The sequence below is a fragment of the Sciurus carolinensis genome, chromosome 13 (genome assembly GCF_902686445.1).
Source record: "Sciurus carolinensis chromosome 13, mSciCar1.2, whole genome shotgun sequence".
Lineage (NCBI taxonomy): Eukaryota > Metazoa > Chordata > Mammalia > Rodentia > Sciuridae > Sciurus > Sciurus carolinensis.
Window position 1 is genome coordinate 47,661,405 of NC_062225.1, and position 13,858 is coordinate 47,675,262.

The window sequence follows — 13,858 nt, forward strand, 5'->3', positions numbered from 1 at the left end:
AATTCCAGAACCAGTTTCAGATAAGGAGACTATTTAGAATATTGGGTTAGAATAGATAGAGATGTGAATAATTTCTTCACCATATAGGAAAGGAAAAACAAAACATTTGTTTAACACCATGCATTCTTGTTTAAATACAATTTTAGAATTGAAAAATAAATTTTTTTTTAATGGTGAGAAATTTTGTCTGTGGCATACTGGCTATTTATATTAGAAGTAAGTAAAACTTTTTACTTGCATTTAAAGTAGAAGCATTCTTTAAAATACCAGAATTATTTTTTTGTGGTAATTTTGTTATGAAAAAGAATGCTGCTTTACCCAAATGGGCTTCTATTTCCACAAAGTATTTGTTTGCCATCTTTTGTATTAAAAAAAAAAATTGTATTTGGAAATGTTGATTATTATTTTCTATTTTATAAGGCTGAGATTCCATAATTTCCTCAAAGTTGAATATTTCCTATTTCCTTGGCAAAGCATTTGTAATACAGTAATTATCCTTATAAGTCCTTGATATACATTAAAATTTGATAGCCGTTCAAAATCATTTCTTGAATTTAAAAATCAAAGCCTCTTGAGGGGGAAAAGAATGCAAGTTTATTTCAGTAGGTCTTTCATTATGGATATCATGAATTGATGCTTCACTTTATATTCAGATAGCCAAAAATATCTTTCTCTTAGATGTGTTTAAAGAAAGCATAGTAATTTTTCTTAAGAAATTTGCATTGAGCACTTTAGGCAAAACATTTGATGTAATCCCTCTTTTCTATGAACCCTTTTATAGATTCATTAATATTAATGATAATACTTAAGGAAGCATTACCAAGAAATCTCAGTGAAATGCAGGTTGTATTACATTTGTAGATTCAGATTGAGTTTTCCTTTCTGTTAGGAAATATCTATTTAGTTAGGTAAAACTGATATTTCTGGATAGGTCTGCCTAAGAAAAAGTAAACATCTATAGCCTTTTTAATTGATAGAAAAACAGAAGAAAAATTGCTCTAAAATGTAGACTATAATCCTATTTAGTCTATTTAGATATATTACAATATTTTATTTTTATGAGATGACTTTCTTTTGTAGATAATTATCAAACAGCACAGCTACTTGCCTTAATTCTAGAGTTACTCACATTTTGTGTGGAACATCACACATACCATATAAAGAACTACATTATGAACAAGGACTTGCTAAGAAGAGTCTTGGTCTTGATGAATTCAAAGCACACTTTCCTGGCCTTGTGTAAGTAACAGTTTAAATGGAAATTCTTGTAAAATGTTTTAAGAAACAACTTTTGGTAGAGATAAAAACTAAATTACCTTTCAGAGTTTTTCTGTTTATTTGTTGAGCAGTGTTTATGCTATTAATGAGATGATTGTAGAAGTCCTAATCTTTTCTATTCTGTTCTTAAAGGGCCAGAGGAGTAGATTATAGTGGTTCCCCACTTACATCTTGCACCCATTTAGATTCATTTAACAATATTTGTAGTAATACAATAGCCATGTGCAATGACAGCATTTCACTAAGAGGACCAGACCTGCCATCTTTTCCCTTCACTTGGTGAAACTATCGTTTACTACTGACATAATCTCCCTAACCTTTTATTTTTATAATCTTAAAATAGCCAGTGTTAACTATTAACTGTCTGTTTTTTTCCTTTTCATTCCTTTCTCTATTCCTGTACATAAACATAGTCACACACATATAGGATTTATTATTTTTATTTGTACAGAAAACTGGATCACATTAACATATTTTCTCTCACTGTTGCTACTCTGTTAGTTGATATGGTATAGATTTTTTTTTTCCTATAAGATAGCAAAAGAACATGTTCATAATGTGACTCTTCCATAATTTTTTATACCATTTTCTAGTGAATGGATTGCAAGATTATTTTTGTTTTTTGGCCACTCCAGACTACACTTGTAAATAGCCTAATATACTAATTTTAATATGTTGATTTATTTATTTATGTAAGATAGATTCCCAGTAATAAGATTGCCAGGATAAAGTGTTTATATACTTCATACTTTTTAATAAATATTTTTAAAATTTTGTTTTTAATTTAACATATAACTGCCAGATTTCTTTCCAAAAAGCTTGAAACGTTTGACAGTGTCCCTGTACTCTTACTTGCCTTTTTAAAATTTTATCAATCTGATGATGGAGAGTGTGGTATTCCATTTTTGTTTTAATTTGCATTTTCCCCGTAGCATCTTTTTGTATTTTAGTACAATATACATTTTTGTCTATTGTAAATTACATGTTATCTTTTTCTTAGAGTTCTTTAGGGTAACAAAAAATATGGCTTATTTTCTTCTTATGGTCTTTGAGGGGTTTTTTTTGTTTTTGTTTTTGTTTTTGTTTTTGTTTTTTTGTCTTGTCCAAGAAGGCTTCTATATTCTATATAAGTATTCTTTTCAGTTTTCTTCTAATATTTTTATTCTTTCCTGTTTTACATTTATATATATAATGCATCTGAAATATGCTTTTGGATATGATTTGAAGTTACGGTCTAGATTTATTCTTTTCTAGATGGATAAGACAACCATGCCAACACCTTTTTTAAGTAAACCACATTTTCCCCACAAAATTAAAATACCACCTTTGTTAAATAGTAAGTTAACAGATACACTCATGTCTTAAATTATGGGCTATCTGTTCTTTAATCTTGTCAGTTGAAATAATGGGAGTGTTTATTATGCCATTATACTTCTGTTGTAGAACTGGGCACAGTGGCACACACCTGTAATCCTAGCTACTTGGGAGGCTAAGGCAGGAGGATTGCAAGATTGAGACCAGCCTCAGCAATTTAGGGAGACTCTCTTAAAATAAAAAGGTCTGGGGATATAGTTCAGTGGTAAAATACCTAGGTTCCCAGTACTGGGGCGGGGGGATAAAATATTTCTGTTGTAAGGTTTACTACCTCCTGAGTACCCCCTTTTTTCTTTTTTATCATTTTCTTTGTTATGCTTAGACTTTTTTTTCCTTGCACAGTACCTTAAAAATTATTTTATTCAATTCATCTTGATTGGAATTACTCTTTGAATTTTAATTTTGGAAGTATTAATGTTTTCATAGATTCTCCCATCTGGTTTTCTGTAAATAGTACTTTCTGGTGATTGCAGAGTATTCCTATTAATATGGTTAAATCCCAATGGAATGAATTTCCAGTATTTAAATATTTGTTGTTTTAGAATTGCCATTATTATTAGTTACGTTGTAACTGTAGCTTTGCATGCATGTCATTTCATTCACCAGCAGTGTGTGGGTACCTGATTGTGATTCTTACACCTTTGCCAGTTCCTCGGGTTTTTTTGTTTTTTTGTCTTTTATTTTTTTAAATCCTAAGTGAAATATTTCTTATCCTGCCACAAAAAGAGGTGATGTTATAAGTCTTAACACTTCTCCCCACATTGGGTTGGTGTCCCAGTTAAATTTCTTATGTAACCTATTTCTGTTTTATTCTCAGATATTTGAGCCTCTTGTAACGGGCACAACTTTATCATTTAACAATTTCCATTCTTGATCAGAGAACTGAAATGAGAGATTGACATAAAAATCAAAAGCACAGTGTTATCTATAGAAAATTTTAAATTAAGGGGGAAAGGTTACAAGATCAGATATAAAAATGATTAAAATGTCAGTCCTTTGTGTTCCATAAGAATTTTAGCAATAATAGTGCTAAATTTATTTAGCTAGGAAAAACTAGTTAGGAGAGAAATTTCTTTTTCAATATCCTAAAATAAGAAGAGCTTAATTACACTGTTTACTCAGTGCTATTTTTTTTTCTTTTACAAATACATTCTTATCTGCCACAGTGCATGTTTGCCCAAGGCAAAATAGTTCATACAATTGGTGAATAAGGGAATGATATAATAATGTGAATGTAGCCGCAATTCACAAATGATTTTTTCAAGACAAGTAGAGCTAGAATCATGGCAGAAGAATTATAACCTTCACTGGAAAAGTTAAAAAATGAAAAAAAATTTTTTCAAGATACCCTGTTATGTTACTAGCAATTCCTTTTCTAGAAAGAAACACCTGCCTCCAGATTTCCCTCTCCCAGAGAGACAATCTTGGCTCTTGACAGACTGTTCCACTCCTGTCCCCACTTGCCTCCCGACTCATACTATAACTACCTTCACTGCATCTACCAAGCACTGCTCGTTAAGTGTTATCAGCATCTTCATTTGTGGGTTTTTAATATTTTTTTTCCTTTTTGCCATTGAGCTGACCACCCAGGTAGATTATTTATCTCCCAGATACTTTTTCCTGTTGTTGTTAACTCTGGCTATAAAGTTATACCAGTTTTTACCTATCCTCCCTAAACCCTTTATTTTTCTCAAAACCCAATTTTTTTAGTACATAATTTTACTTTTTGTTTTAGAATACATATATTGCTTTATGGCAAAATACCTGTAAAATAACAAATATTAGTAAGATCACCAGCTTATTCCCTTTTTTATGTTTAATTAGGTGCTCTTCGCTTTATGAGACGGATAATTGGCCTTAAAGATGAATTTTATAATCGTTACATCACCAAGGGAAATCTTTTTGAGCCAGTTATAAATGCTCTTCTGGATAATGGAACTCGGTACAATCTGTTGAATTCAGCTGTTATTGAGTTGTTTGAATTTATAAGAGTGGTAAGTTTATATTAAAGAACTCTTAGTGATTATATGTAAAAGAATTAACTATTTGTGAAGCAGTATTTCTATGTAAAAGTAAAATAATAATATGTAAACAAGTGATTTCTTCATTCCCCTTTTTCTCCTAAAATTGTTATTCTAAGTGTCTTAGAATATATTTCTAATAAACTAAAGTTTTTTAAAAACTCAGTTACTTTTATATTCTTATTTGCCACATGTTTGTAGTTGAGTGGGTTGTTTTGTTTTGTTTTCGGTGTGTATATGTGTGTGTGTGTGTGTGTGTGTGTGTGTGTGTATGTGTTGTGCTGGGGATCAAATCCAGGTCCTCACACATGCTGTACACATGCTCTATCACTGAGCCACACCTCTAGACCAGTATTTTAAATTATGAAATTTAAAAGAGATTCAGCATAGACTTGTAACTCAGATTTACTCAATTTTCTCAGTTCCATATTTACTGGCCAAATGTTTCAAGATCACATCTGGTATATATGGACATTTCAATCATGCATACCATTCATGTGATTTCATCTACCTTATTTTGCAGATGAGGAAATTAAGATAACCAAAGTGATTCATTGACCTAATCAGTAGATTTCATTTGATTAGTAGCAGTCAGCATTTAAAACTATGTCTCATCTCAGTTTCAGGCAACAAAAGATGTGTTATAAAAAGATCTGGAGAGAGCTATATTTGAACAACAGGAGTAAGACAGATAATGGTATAGTCAGTACAACAAATTTACCTCTCCTGCACTAAACACAGAGAAATTATCCATCAAGGAAATGGCTATATAGTTGGAAAGAATATTTAAAAAAAAAAAAGTGAATGCTAGAAAATTACTCTGTGGTTTTGTTTTTTAATAAATGATTTCTACTGATGACATGTTATTCTCATATGAAGAATATTTGGCTGCTAGATTGTTTTCCTGAGAATATGGTTGTTGAAAGGATGAAGAGAAATGCAGTCTTCAGTCTTAGCAAAGAAGGAATGTAGTTAACTAGCTCACTAGTATCTGAACCCAAGTTCATAGCATACTGTTCTAATGAATCAGAACTTTTTATATTCTTATATACTTTTTTTTTATTAACTTGTTTTTCTTTCCTTTCAAATATTGGTGAGATACTGACAAAATGATATGTATGGTTCATAATTCCATCCCTAGTCTCATAATTGAATTTACATTTTTTTGAAAATAAATTTGAGTAATAAATACATTGAATCCCCAAAATTATCTTTTTGTTCCACATAGACTAGCATACAGCAGGAATAGACAAGTATAATTCCAGATACATATTTCATTGGAACTATATGCATACTATAAAGGAATCTACTTTATTTAGATAAGACATCCTATTTTGATGGACAGGAAGTCATTAAATTGTTGAAAATAGTATTTTAACATCTGCCCTCTTGTAATAAGCCATGTGCTCTTGATCAACCCATCCAATCTGTCTCATTTTGTGTTTATAAAACAGTACAATAAAACTTAATAGATTTGTGAGAATCAAGTGAAATTGTATGTGAACTTGCTTTTTAAACTGTAAAGTGCTATATAAATGCAAAAAGTTGCAGACGTAAACTAAATCCATTTACTTTTCAAATGTTCTTTATAGTCCCCCAAAAGGGCTCCAGTGAATTGCTTCTCCTTTTTCCCAAGTTTTCTGTGGAGTCCTGGCTCATGTATAAAGAAACTGGGACATTTATTTTTGGAAGGTGATTTTGAAAAACCTTTTTTAATCAGCTTTGGAACTATAATTTTTTTTTAATTTTTCTCCTAACAAACATTGTATTGTGTTTGAAATGTAAATTTTGTGCTTATACAGGAAGATATCAAGTCTCTGACTGCACATATAGTTGAAAACTTTTATAAAGCACTTGAATCGATTGAATATGTTCAGACATTCAAAGGATTGAAGACTAAATATGAACAAGAAAAAGACAGACAGAATCAGAAACTGAACAGGTATTGCTGGAGTATATTGTACTTATAGTTTACAGAATTGAATCCAAACATTTCCATAGTTTAGATTTTCATGTGAAATTTACCAAGGAATTTTCTGTCACTAGATATAGCACAGGGTTGTGTAGAAGTAGGCTTTCCTCCCTACCCCAAGTCCATTATATGATGACTTACTACCCTGTATGACAACTCAAGATAAATTTTTAGTTTTTTAATATCTGAAAATATTTTGGAAAGTTTGGCTATATTTTATATCATGACCAAGGTGATTTTGATATAATTTGCACAGTTAAAATTAGTTTCTCTTGAAACTAATCTGGTCATGAATTTTAAGTCATTCAATATTTGTGATATATTTCTTACAGTGTACCATCTATATTGCGTAGTAACAGATTTCGCAGAGATGCAAAAGCCCTGGAAGAGGATGAAGAAATGTGGTTTAATGAAGATGAAGAGGACGAAGGAAAAGCAGTTGTGGCACCAGTTGAAAAATCTAAGCCAGAGGATGATTTTCCAGATAGTTATGAAAAATTTATGGAGACTAAAAAAGGTATTAACATTCTGATTTTAATTAAATTGTGCCTCCTCTTGTTTAGTACAGAAACTTATCTGTTTGGGAATTCTTTTCATGTTTAAATTTTTTTTTTTTAATGTTTGTTTCTATTTAGAAATTTCATTGTCTACTTCCACAATTTCCTTCTTTGGAGTCTTGACTTTATCTACACTAAAATCCCACCGGGGATTTTTATTTTTATTACTGTACATGGGATTTCTTTTATTATTAGATTATTTGGGGGTTTCTTACTACCATAATAAAAAAAATACAGATTCAAAGAAATCTGGAGTACTTCACCTTCACTTTTTACAGCTGAGGAAACTAAACTCAAAGAAATAACTTTGTTCTGAATTTTAAAGATATTTTAAAACTTCCCTAAAGAAAATAATTAAGAAAAAAAGTTAAATTTCCCATGGCACTTAGATATGTTTAACTTATTTTATAAAAATAAGATCTTATTACTCTCTTTCAAAAGAACTAATCACTTTAATTTTATGTCCTGAGGAATTGGCATTTTGGAATACTGTCTTGCAAATATCATCTAAATGTTTAATAAAAATGTATGTGTTAGAAGATAAAAAAGCATTTTATGAACTTATTTTGAATGTGACATTTTTTGAAGGCATTTGTTACTAGAAAATTTCATTGATTTATTACATTTTTCTTGAAACTGATGTTTCCAATCTCGTTTCCTACTCATAATGCTGTTGTTTTTGCTTCACCCTCAGGAGAAAATAGCCTATTAAAATGTCCTAAAGAATATGTAGGCACCTTTTAGTAGGTAGATTTTTCTTAATCATTATAGATAGATACCACTCTTACTACTGTTGAAAGAAGCAGTAAGACCATACTTTATTGCAGCCAGCGTTGAATGCCATGCTGTTAAGAATCACATACAAAAATAGAAGTAATTAGATATTAAAGAAAGCCATAAAAGAAATACATAAAGAAAACTGGAATATTCAGGGAATGAGTGACTGAGACTTGATGATAGACATTTTAAGTATTGACTTGTGGGAGAGGTTATTAGGTTTTAACAAGGAATAAATAAATAGAGTCAGTGAACAGAAGACAATAAAAGAAAGAGGCAGTTAATGATTATCTTTTCAAGAAAAATGAACAGCATTGTAGAACTGTAGCATAGAATGGAATGAATGGCTGATGCTTATTCTTAAGGCTCTAATGTTGATTAGATTTCTAGGACTCTAGCTAATAGAGAAATATCACCATACACATGATACTCTTAGAAAGCAAAGGCAATGTTTTATTTTAATGTTTTAATTATTGTTCTTTTCAAATGCATTGATTTAGCAATATTTATTGATGTAGGCTCAAATTTTTACTTTTGCTTTAGCAAAAGAAAGTGAAGATAAGGAAAACCTTCCCAAAAGGACATCTTCTGGTGGCTTCAAATTTACTTTCTCCCACTCTGCCAGTGCTGCTAATGGAACAAACAGTACAAACAGTAAATCTGTAGTGGCTCAGACATCACCAGCAAGTTCTAATGGTTCTTCTTCCAAAACTACAAACTTGACTTCGTCAGTAACAGCCACCAAGGTATGTGAATTAGCATTACACAAAAACAAACTCTGCCTTTTCCATCTGTAAAATTATTTCATGTTTACTGAAGAAAATTTGTAAAATCAGAGCGATTTCAAAGGTGTAATCGGAACATGATGGGTAATATATACTTTTCTTCAGATCTGTGGGTTTATCTGACACAAAATTGAAATACTCCTATAAACACATTGTGTGTCTGCTTCTGTTTATTCTAAGAATGTTTTTGTTATTAAAATGTTGTTGACTATAGAATTTGATTTTATTTAGCTATATCATAATATATGTAAGCATCTCTTCCCATCCCTCCCCAAACCTGATTGTTTTTTAGTACTAAGTTGATTCTGATATTTCACTGATTTGACTCCTCGTCATTGTACATTATTTTCTTGAATAGATACAGTAGTAGGAATGTCTTCACACATATTATCAAATTCATCTCCAAGAGGTCTGTACCGTTTATTTTCCCATCAGCAGTATATCAGTGTACCTGAATCACTGCAGCTTGGCCAGTACTGTTATAATTGTTTTTAATCTTTTCCAGTTAGGTAGAGTATATGATACTTCTTTTCCAATTATATGTCCCTTACTATATTCGTAATGTTGAATTTTCTGTGTGTTGTCTGTTCATAGTGCCTTTTAAAAATCAGTTTATGTTTTCCTTAATGTAAATGAATCTTTGGTTAAGGATATAAAGAATATATCTGTAATTCTCATAGCAAATGTACTTCCCATTGGTTACTTTTCTTTTTATAAACAAATTTAAATTTTATGTGAAACTACTTTCTTGCTTATTTTTATTTTTCACTATGTGAAACCATTCTTTCCCCAAAAAGAGTGACTTAGAAATTAAAATGCATCAATATAGGACAGTGGTTAGTGTATGTGTAGATGGACAAAACAAGGAAAATGTTATAGTAGTACAAAACCTAACTGAGGGAATGCGTCTTGTTTTGAACAGAAACTATACTTTGAGTTTACTGTTAACAGAAATGTAGAATCATCATTTTTTCTTTTATTGATGCATTAGTTATACTTAATAGTGAGATTTATTAAAATTAATTTTCACTTTTCAGTAGGACTATTTAATATATTGAGACATTAAGAATATCTACCATGGAATTTATTGTGTGGTTCAAATCTTGGCTCTGTTTCTTTCTAGCTGTTTGACCTTGAATAAGTTATTTAATTTCTCTAGGCCCTAGTTATCTGATTTTATATGGAGATATATTAGCACTTGCTTTATAAAGCTTGTTAAGAAATTTATTTAGTAAATGTGTACTGCTTAGATTATTGCTTGGCATTTTCTTTTTTAAATCAACATAATACATGCACTTATTTTCAAAAGTCAAATATTGGTCACAATTATATTAGGAAAAAAATCAGTACTCTAATTCTTTCTATAAAAGTATATATATTTTATATATATATTTATATATATTTTTTATATATATATACTTTTTTTTTTTTTCCTTTTTGATATTAAGGATTGAACCAAGGGGCTTTCAACCACTGAGCCACATCCCCTTCCCTTTTTTATTTTGAAGCAGGGGCTTGCTAAGTTACCGAGCTGCCTTTGAACTTGTGATCCTCCATCCTCAGCCTCCCAAGTTGGTGGGATTACAGGCGTGCACCACAGTGCCTGGTGCTTTACATTCTTAATACCCGTTTTTTTCTTTGTAAGTAATATGTTATTGCTGCCGTGTTGTTTTATCAAGTTCAGACATAATTTAATTCCTTACTATGAAATGAAGATTCAGCTTTTTTATATTTACACTTGAATATTCCTTACATCCTCACCCTTATTCTTCCCTTTATCATGATTTTTTAAAGTGTTCAATAAGTTTGTGATAATGAAGACAACATAAATATTATTTATACTCTTCTGTACCATTAGTCTTTATACATTTTCACTTTTTCTAGAGTAAATACAGCACTGTTTTTTCTTTTGTTAAAATAGTTGTGTCCATTGCTAATTCTGAAGGACCTCTTAGGTTATTTTCGTGTATTTTTCTCAAATCTTTCATTCTGTGCTAGACTAGTTGCTCTCAAAATTTGCCACACAGCCATTGTCTTGAGGCTTCCTTTGCCCTTACCCTAAGACTCTTTTTGCTTCTCTCCTATCTTGTAATATTTATTTCCCATATCCTATGTCTGTGTTCTTTTTCTTGATTTCCTGTCTCATTTTGATGGAGTATATCTTGTTTCCTGAAAAAAAGAATACCATGAGAGAGGTAAAATTTGAGATTTTGCAGGTATGAAAATTTCTTTTTTAAAAACTCAATTGATTAACAGTTTAAATGAATGCAAAACCAGATTGGCAATAATTTTTCCAAAAAGTTTGAAGTTATTGCTCTCAGAAGCTTTAAAGACATTTGTATTCCTCATCCTTTTTGTGTGATTTTATTTTTTTCCTGAAAGCATTTGGGATTTTAGCCCTATATTTTGAAATTTAACAGTCATGTCCTACTTGAACAGTCATGGTTTGTCCATTGAACAGTCATGTCTTATTTTGGAACATTTTCTGTACTTCCACTGTAACTATGGGAGCCTTCTGGGTTTGTCTTACAGTTTTCATAACTTTTCTTTCCTATTAATCATTTCTGTTTTCTTGTCCCTTTTTTGGTAATATTGCTTTACATTTTTAATGTGTTATCCTTCAAGATAATTTTTTCAATTAAGTACAAGCACAAATGTGTTTTCTAAAACCCTGTTGTCACTAACAACAGAATACATAATATTTGTTCTGTCTCTCTTGGGATAAAAACAGTGATTGTTCTTGAAACACAAGTTAATTGCCCCATCACAAAATTTTGAGATTAAGTAAGATAGGAATTCACAGAAGTAAAGGACTAGTTAAATTTGTTCACAATCGTCTTGAAAAACTGGCCACATTCCTAAAAGATTTCAGGTTTTTTATTCCAGTGGCCCTTAGTGTAGCTGTTTCACCACCACAGTCAATTTTATACAGTTGAAAATGGGCAAGCCTTCAGCTCCAAATGAAATTTTTAAAAAGCTACTTTTTAAAGATTTGAATGCTATAAAGACACAAAGTATTTCTTTGTTATATACACATTTTCTATGAGAAAAATACTTATAAAGTCACAATAAGATGCTATTAGTGAATGCTAAAATAGATACTTCTTTTGCTACAGATTTGCAGAAGATAGTCAACCCTTAATTTTTTTTTCATGTAAAATTTATCTTGTTGACCTTTCCATGGCAAAATATTAAAAAATCCCTACAGAGTTCAAAAGGATGAATATGCCTTAGTCTTTAATTAAATTGTTAATGGACATTTATTTCCTGCTCTTTGCAGTTGGAAGCATTGCAGCAATGTGACCTACAGACATCATTTCACATACATTATAGAATGTGTTTATAATTCTGATAATTATTTCCAAATGTAAAATAGGAATAAACGGATAATTTCTTAACCTGATATATACTTCTGTTATTAAAAGCCTGTTTTGTACTTTAAGTGGGAATGCTTCGGACCAGGAACATGACATTAAAAAAAAAAAAAAAAATGCCACTGTCACTGCTATTATTTAACTGTTCTGGTTTATTGGTCAAAGCAATTAGGCAAAATAAAAGTTGTAAATATCAAAAGGGAGATACCAAAACTATCACTTTTGATGATTTTTAAAAAAATGATGTGTTAGTAAGATATCTTTTTTATTTCCTTCACTGAAGGATGATTCTTGAATTCCATTCTAGATTTGTTAATATTATGAATTATATATATTGTTAACATCATATTAATGTTATTACATATTATGCATATTAAATACTATGGTTTCCTAACTACTGAATGTTGAAATATCCTTGCATATTTAAATTCCTCTAATTATAATTTACTTAGATGATTGGTTTCTTTCAGGAAAAAAATTGTCACTGATTTTTTTTTTAACTTTTATTAATGAATCCTTTGTTTTGTATTGGAAATTTTCCTCATATTTTTGATGATCATGGATTTTCTTTCATATTAAAAAATAAGTAACTGGGGGCTGGGGTTGTGGCTCAGTGGTAGAGCACTTGCCTAGCATGTGTGAGGCACTGGGTTCAGTCCTCAGCACCACATATAAATAAATGAATAAAATAAAGGTCTATCAACATCTAAAAAAATATTAAAAAAAAAAAAAAGTAACTGGGCACTGTAGCACAAGTCTGTAGTCCCAACTACTTGGGATGCTGAGGCAGGAAGCTTGCTTGAGTTCAGGAGTGCAAAGCCAACCTGGGCAACATAGCAAGACTCTATCTCAGGAAAAAAAAGAAAAAGTTTACAGATTTAACAAGTTGTCAGTTCAGTCAAAGAATCGTCTTTTCAACAAATGATGTTATAAACTAGATATCCACATGCCAAAAAAAGTTGGACCCCTAATTCACACCATGTACAATATTTAACTCAAAATGAATAAAAGAACTAAACATAGGATTAAAAGTATAAAACTCTGAGGAAAAAAACAGGTGTAAATGTTCATGAACTTGGATTAGGCAGGGATTTCTTATATATGACACAAAAAAGAAATAAATTTAATTTCATCAAAATTAAAAACATATGCATCAGAGGACACTACTGTAAAATGAGAAGACAACCCACAAAATGGGATAAAATATTTGCAAATCACATATGAAATAAGGAATTGGTACCCCATACCTCAGTGTGACAAGTCAGTTTTGAAATGGGCAAGTATTTGAATAGACATTTCTCCAAAGAAAATGACACAAAGTACATAAGTATTCAGCATTATTAGCCAGCTAAGGAAATGCAAATCAAAACTGCAGTAAGTACCTTTCACAACCAATAGAAGGATTGTAATTTTAACAAAAAATGGACAGAAGTGGTGTTGGCAAGGATGCAAAGAAATTGTGACCCACTTAGATTCACATCTTATGAGCTTTGGAGTACAGTCTGGCAGTTCCCCAGAAAATTAAACATACAAGTCAACCATGTGACCCAGCAATTCCACACCTAAGTATATACTCAAGAAAACTGAAAACATGTCCACTCTGAACCTTGTACATGAATGTTAATAGCAGCATTATTCATAATAGCCAAAAAGTGGGAATAACCCATATCTGCTATACATTAGGGTAGATTAATGTGGTATGTCTGTATAATGGCTATTA

General features: G+C 30.8%; 1 protein-coding gene across 3 annotated transcripts in view; it reads left to right on the forward strand.

Annotated features, from left to right (window-relative positions):
* The window catches only part of Ppp4r3b (protein phosphatase 4 regulatory subunit 3B), a 65,423-nt gene that overhangs the window by 47,073 nt on the left and 4,492 nt on the right, over positions 1 to 13,858 (forward strand). Inside the window, exons 11-15 of one of the 3 annotated variants that reach the window (XM_047522384.1) lie at positions 1,081 to 1,239; positions 4,477 to 4,646; positions 6,476 to 6,615; positions 6,999 to 7,162; positions 8,523 to 8,725. In XM_047522384.1, coding sequence (XP_047378340.1) covers positions 1,081 to 1,239; positions 4,477 to 4,646; positions 6,476 to 6,615; positions 6,999 to 7,162; positions 8,523 to 8,725 — 836 coding nt within the window. Of the gene's footprint in view, positions 1 to 1,080; positions 1,240 to 4,476; positions 4,647 to 6,265; positions 6,434 to 6,475; positions 6,616 to 6,977; positions 7,163 to 8,522; positions 8,726 to 13,858 lie in introns of those variants that run through there. The other 2 variants (XM_047522383.1, XM_047522385.1) reach the window with 2 other exon arrangements.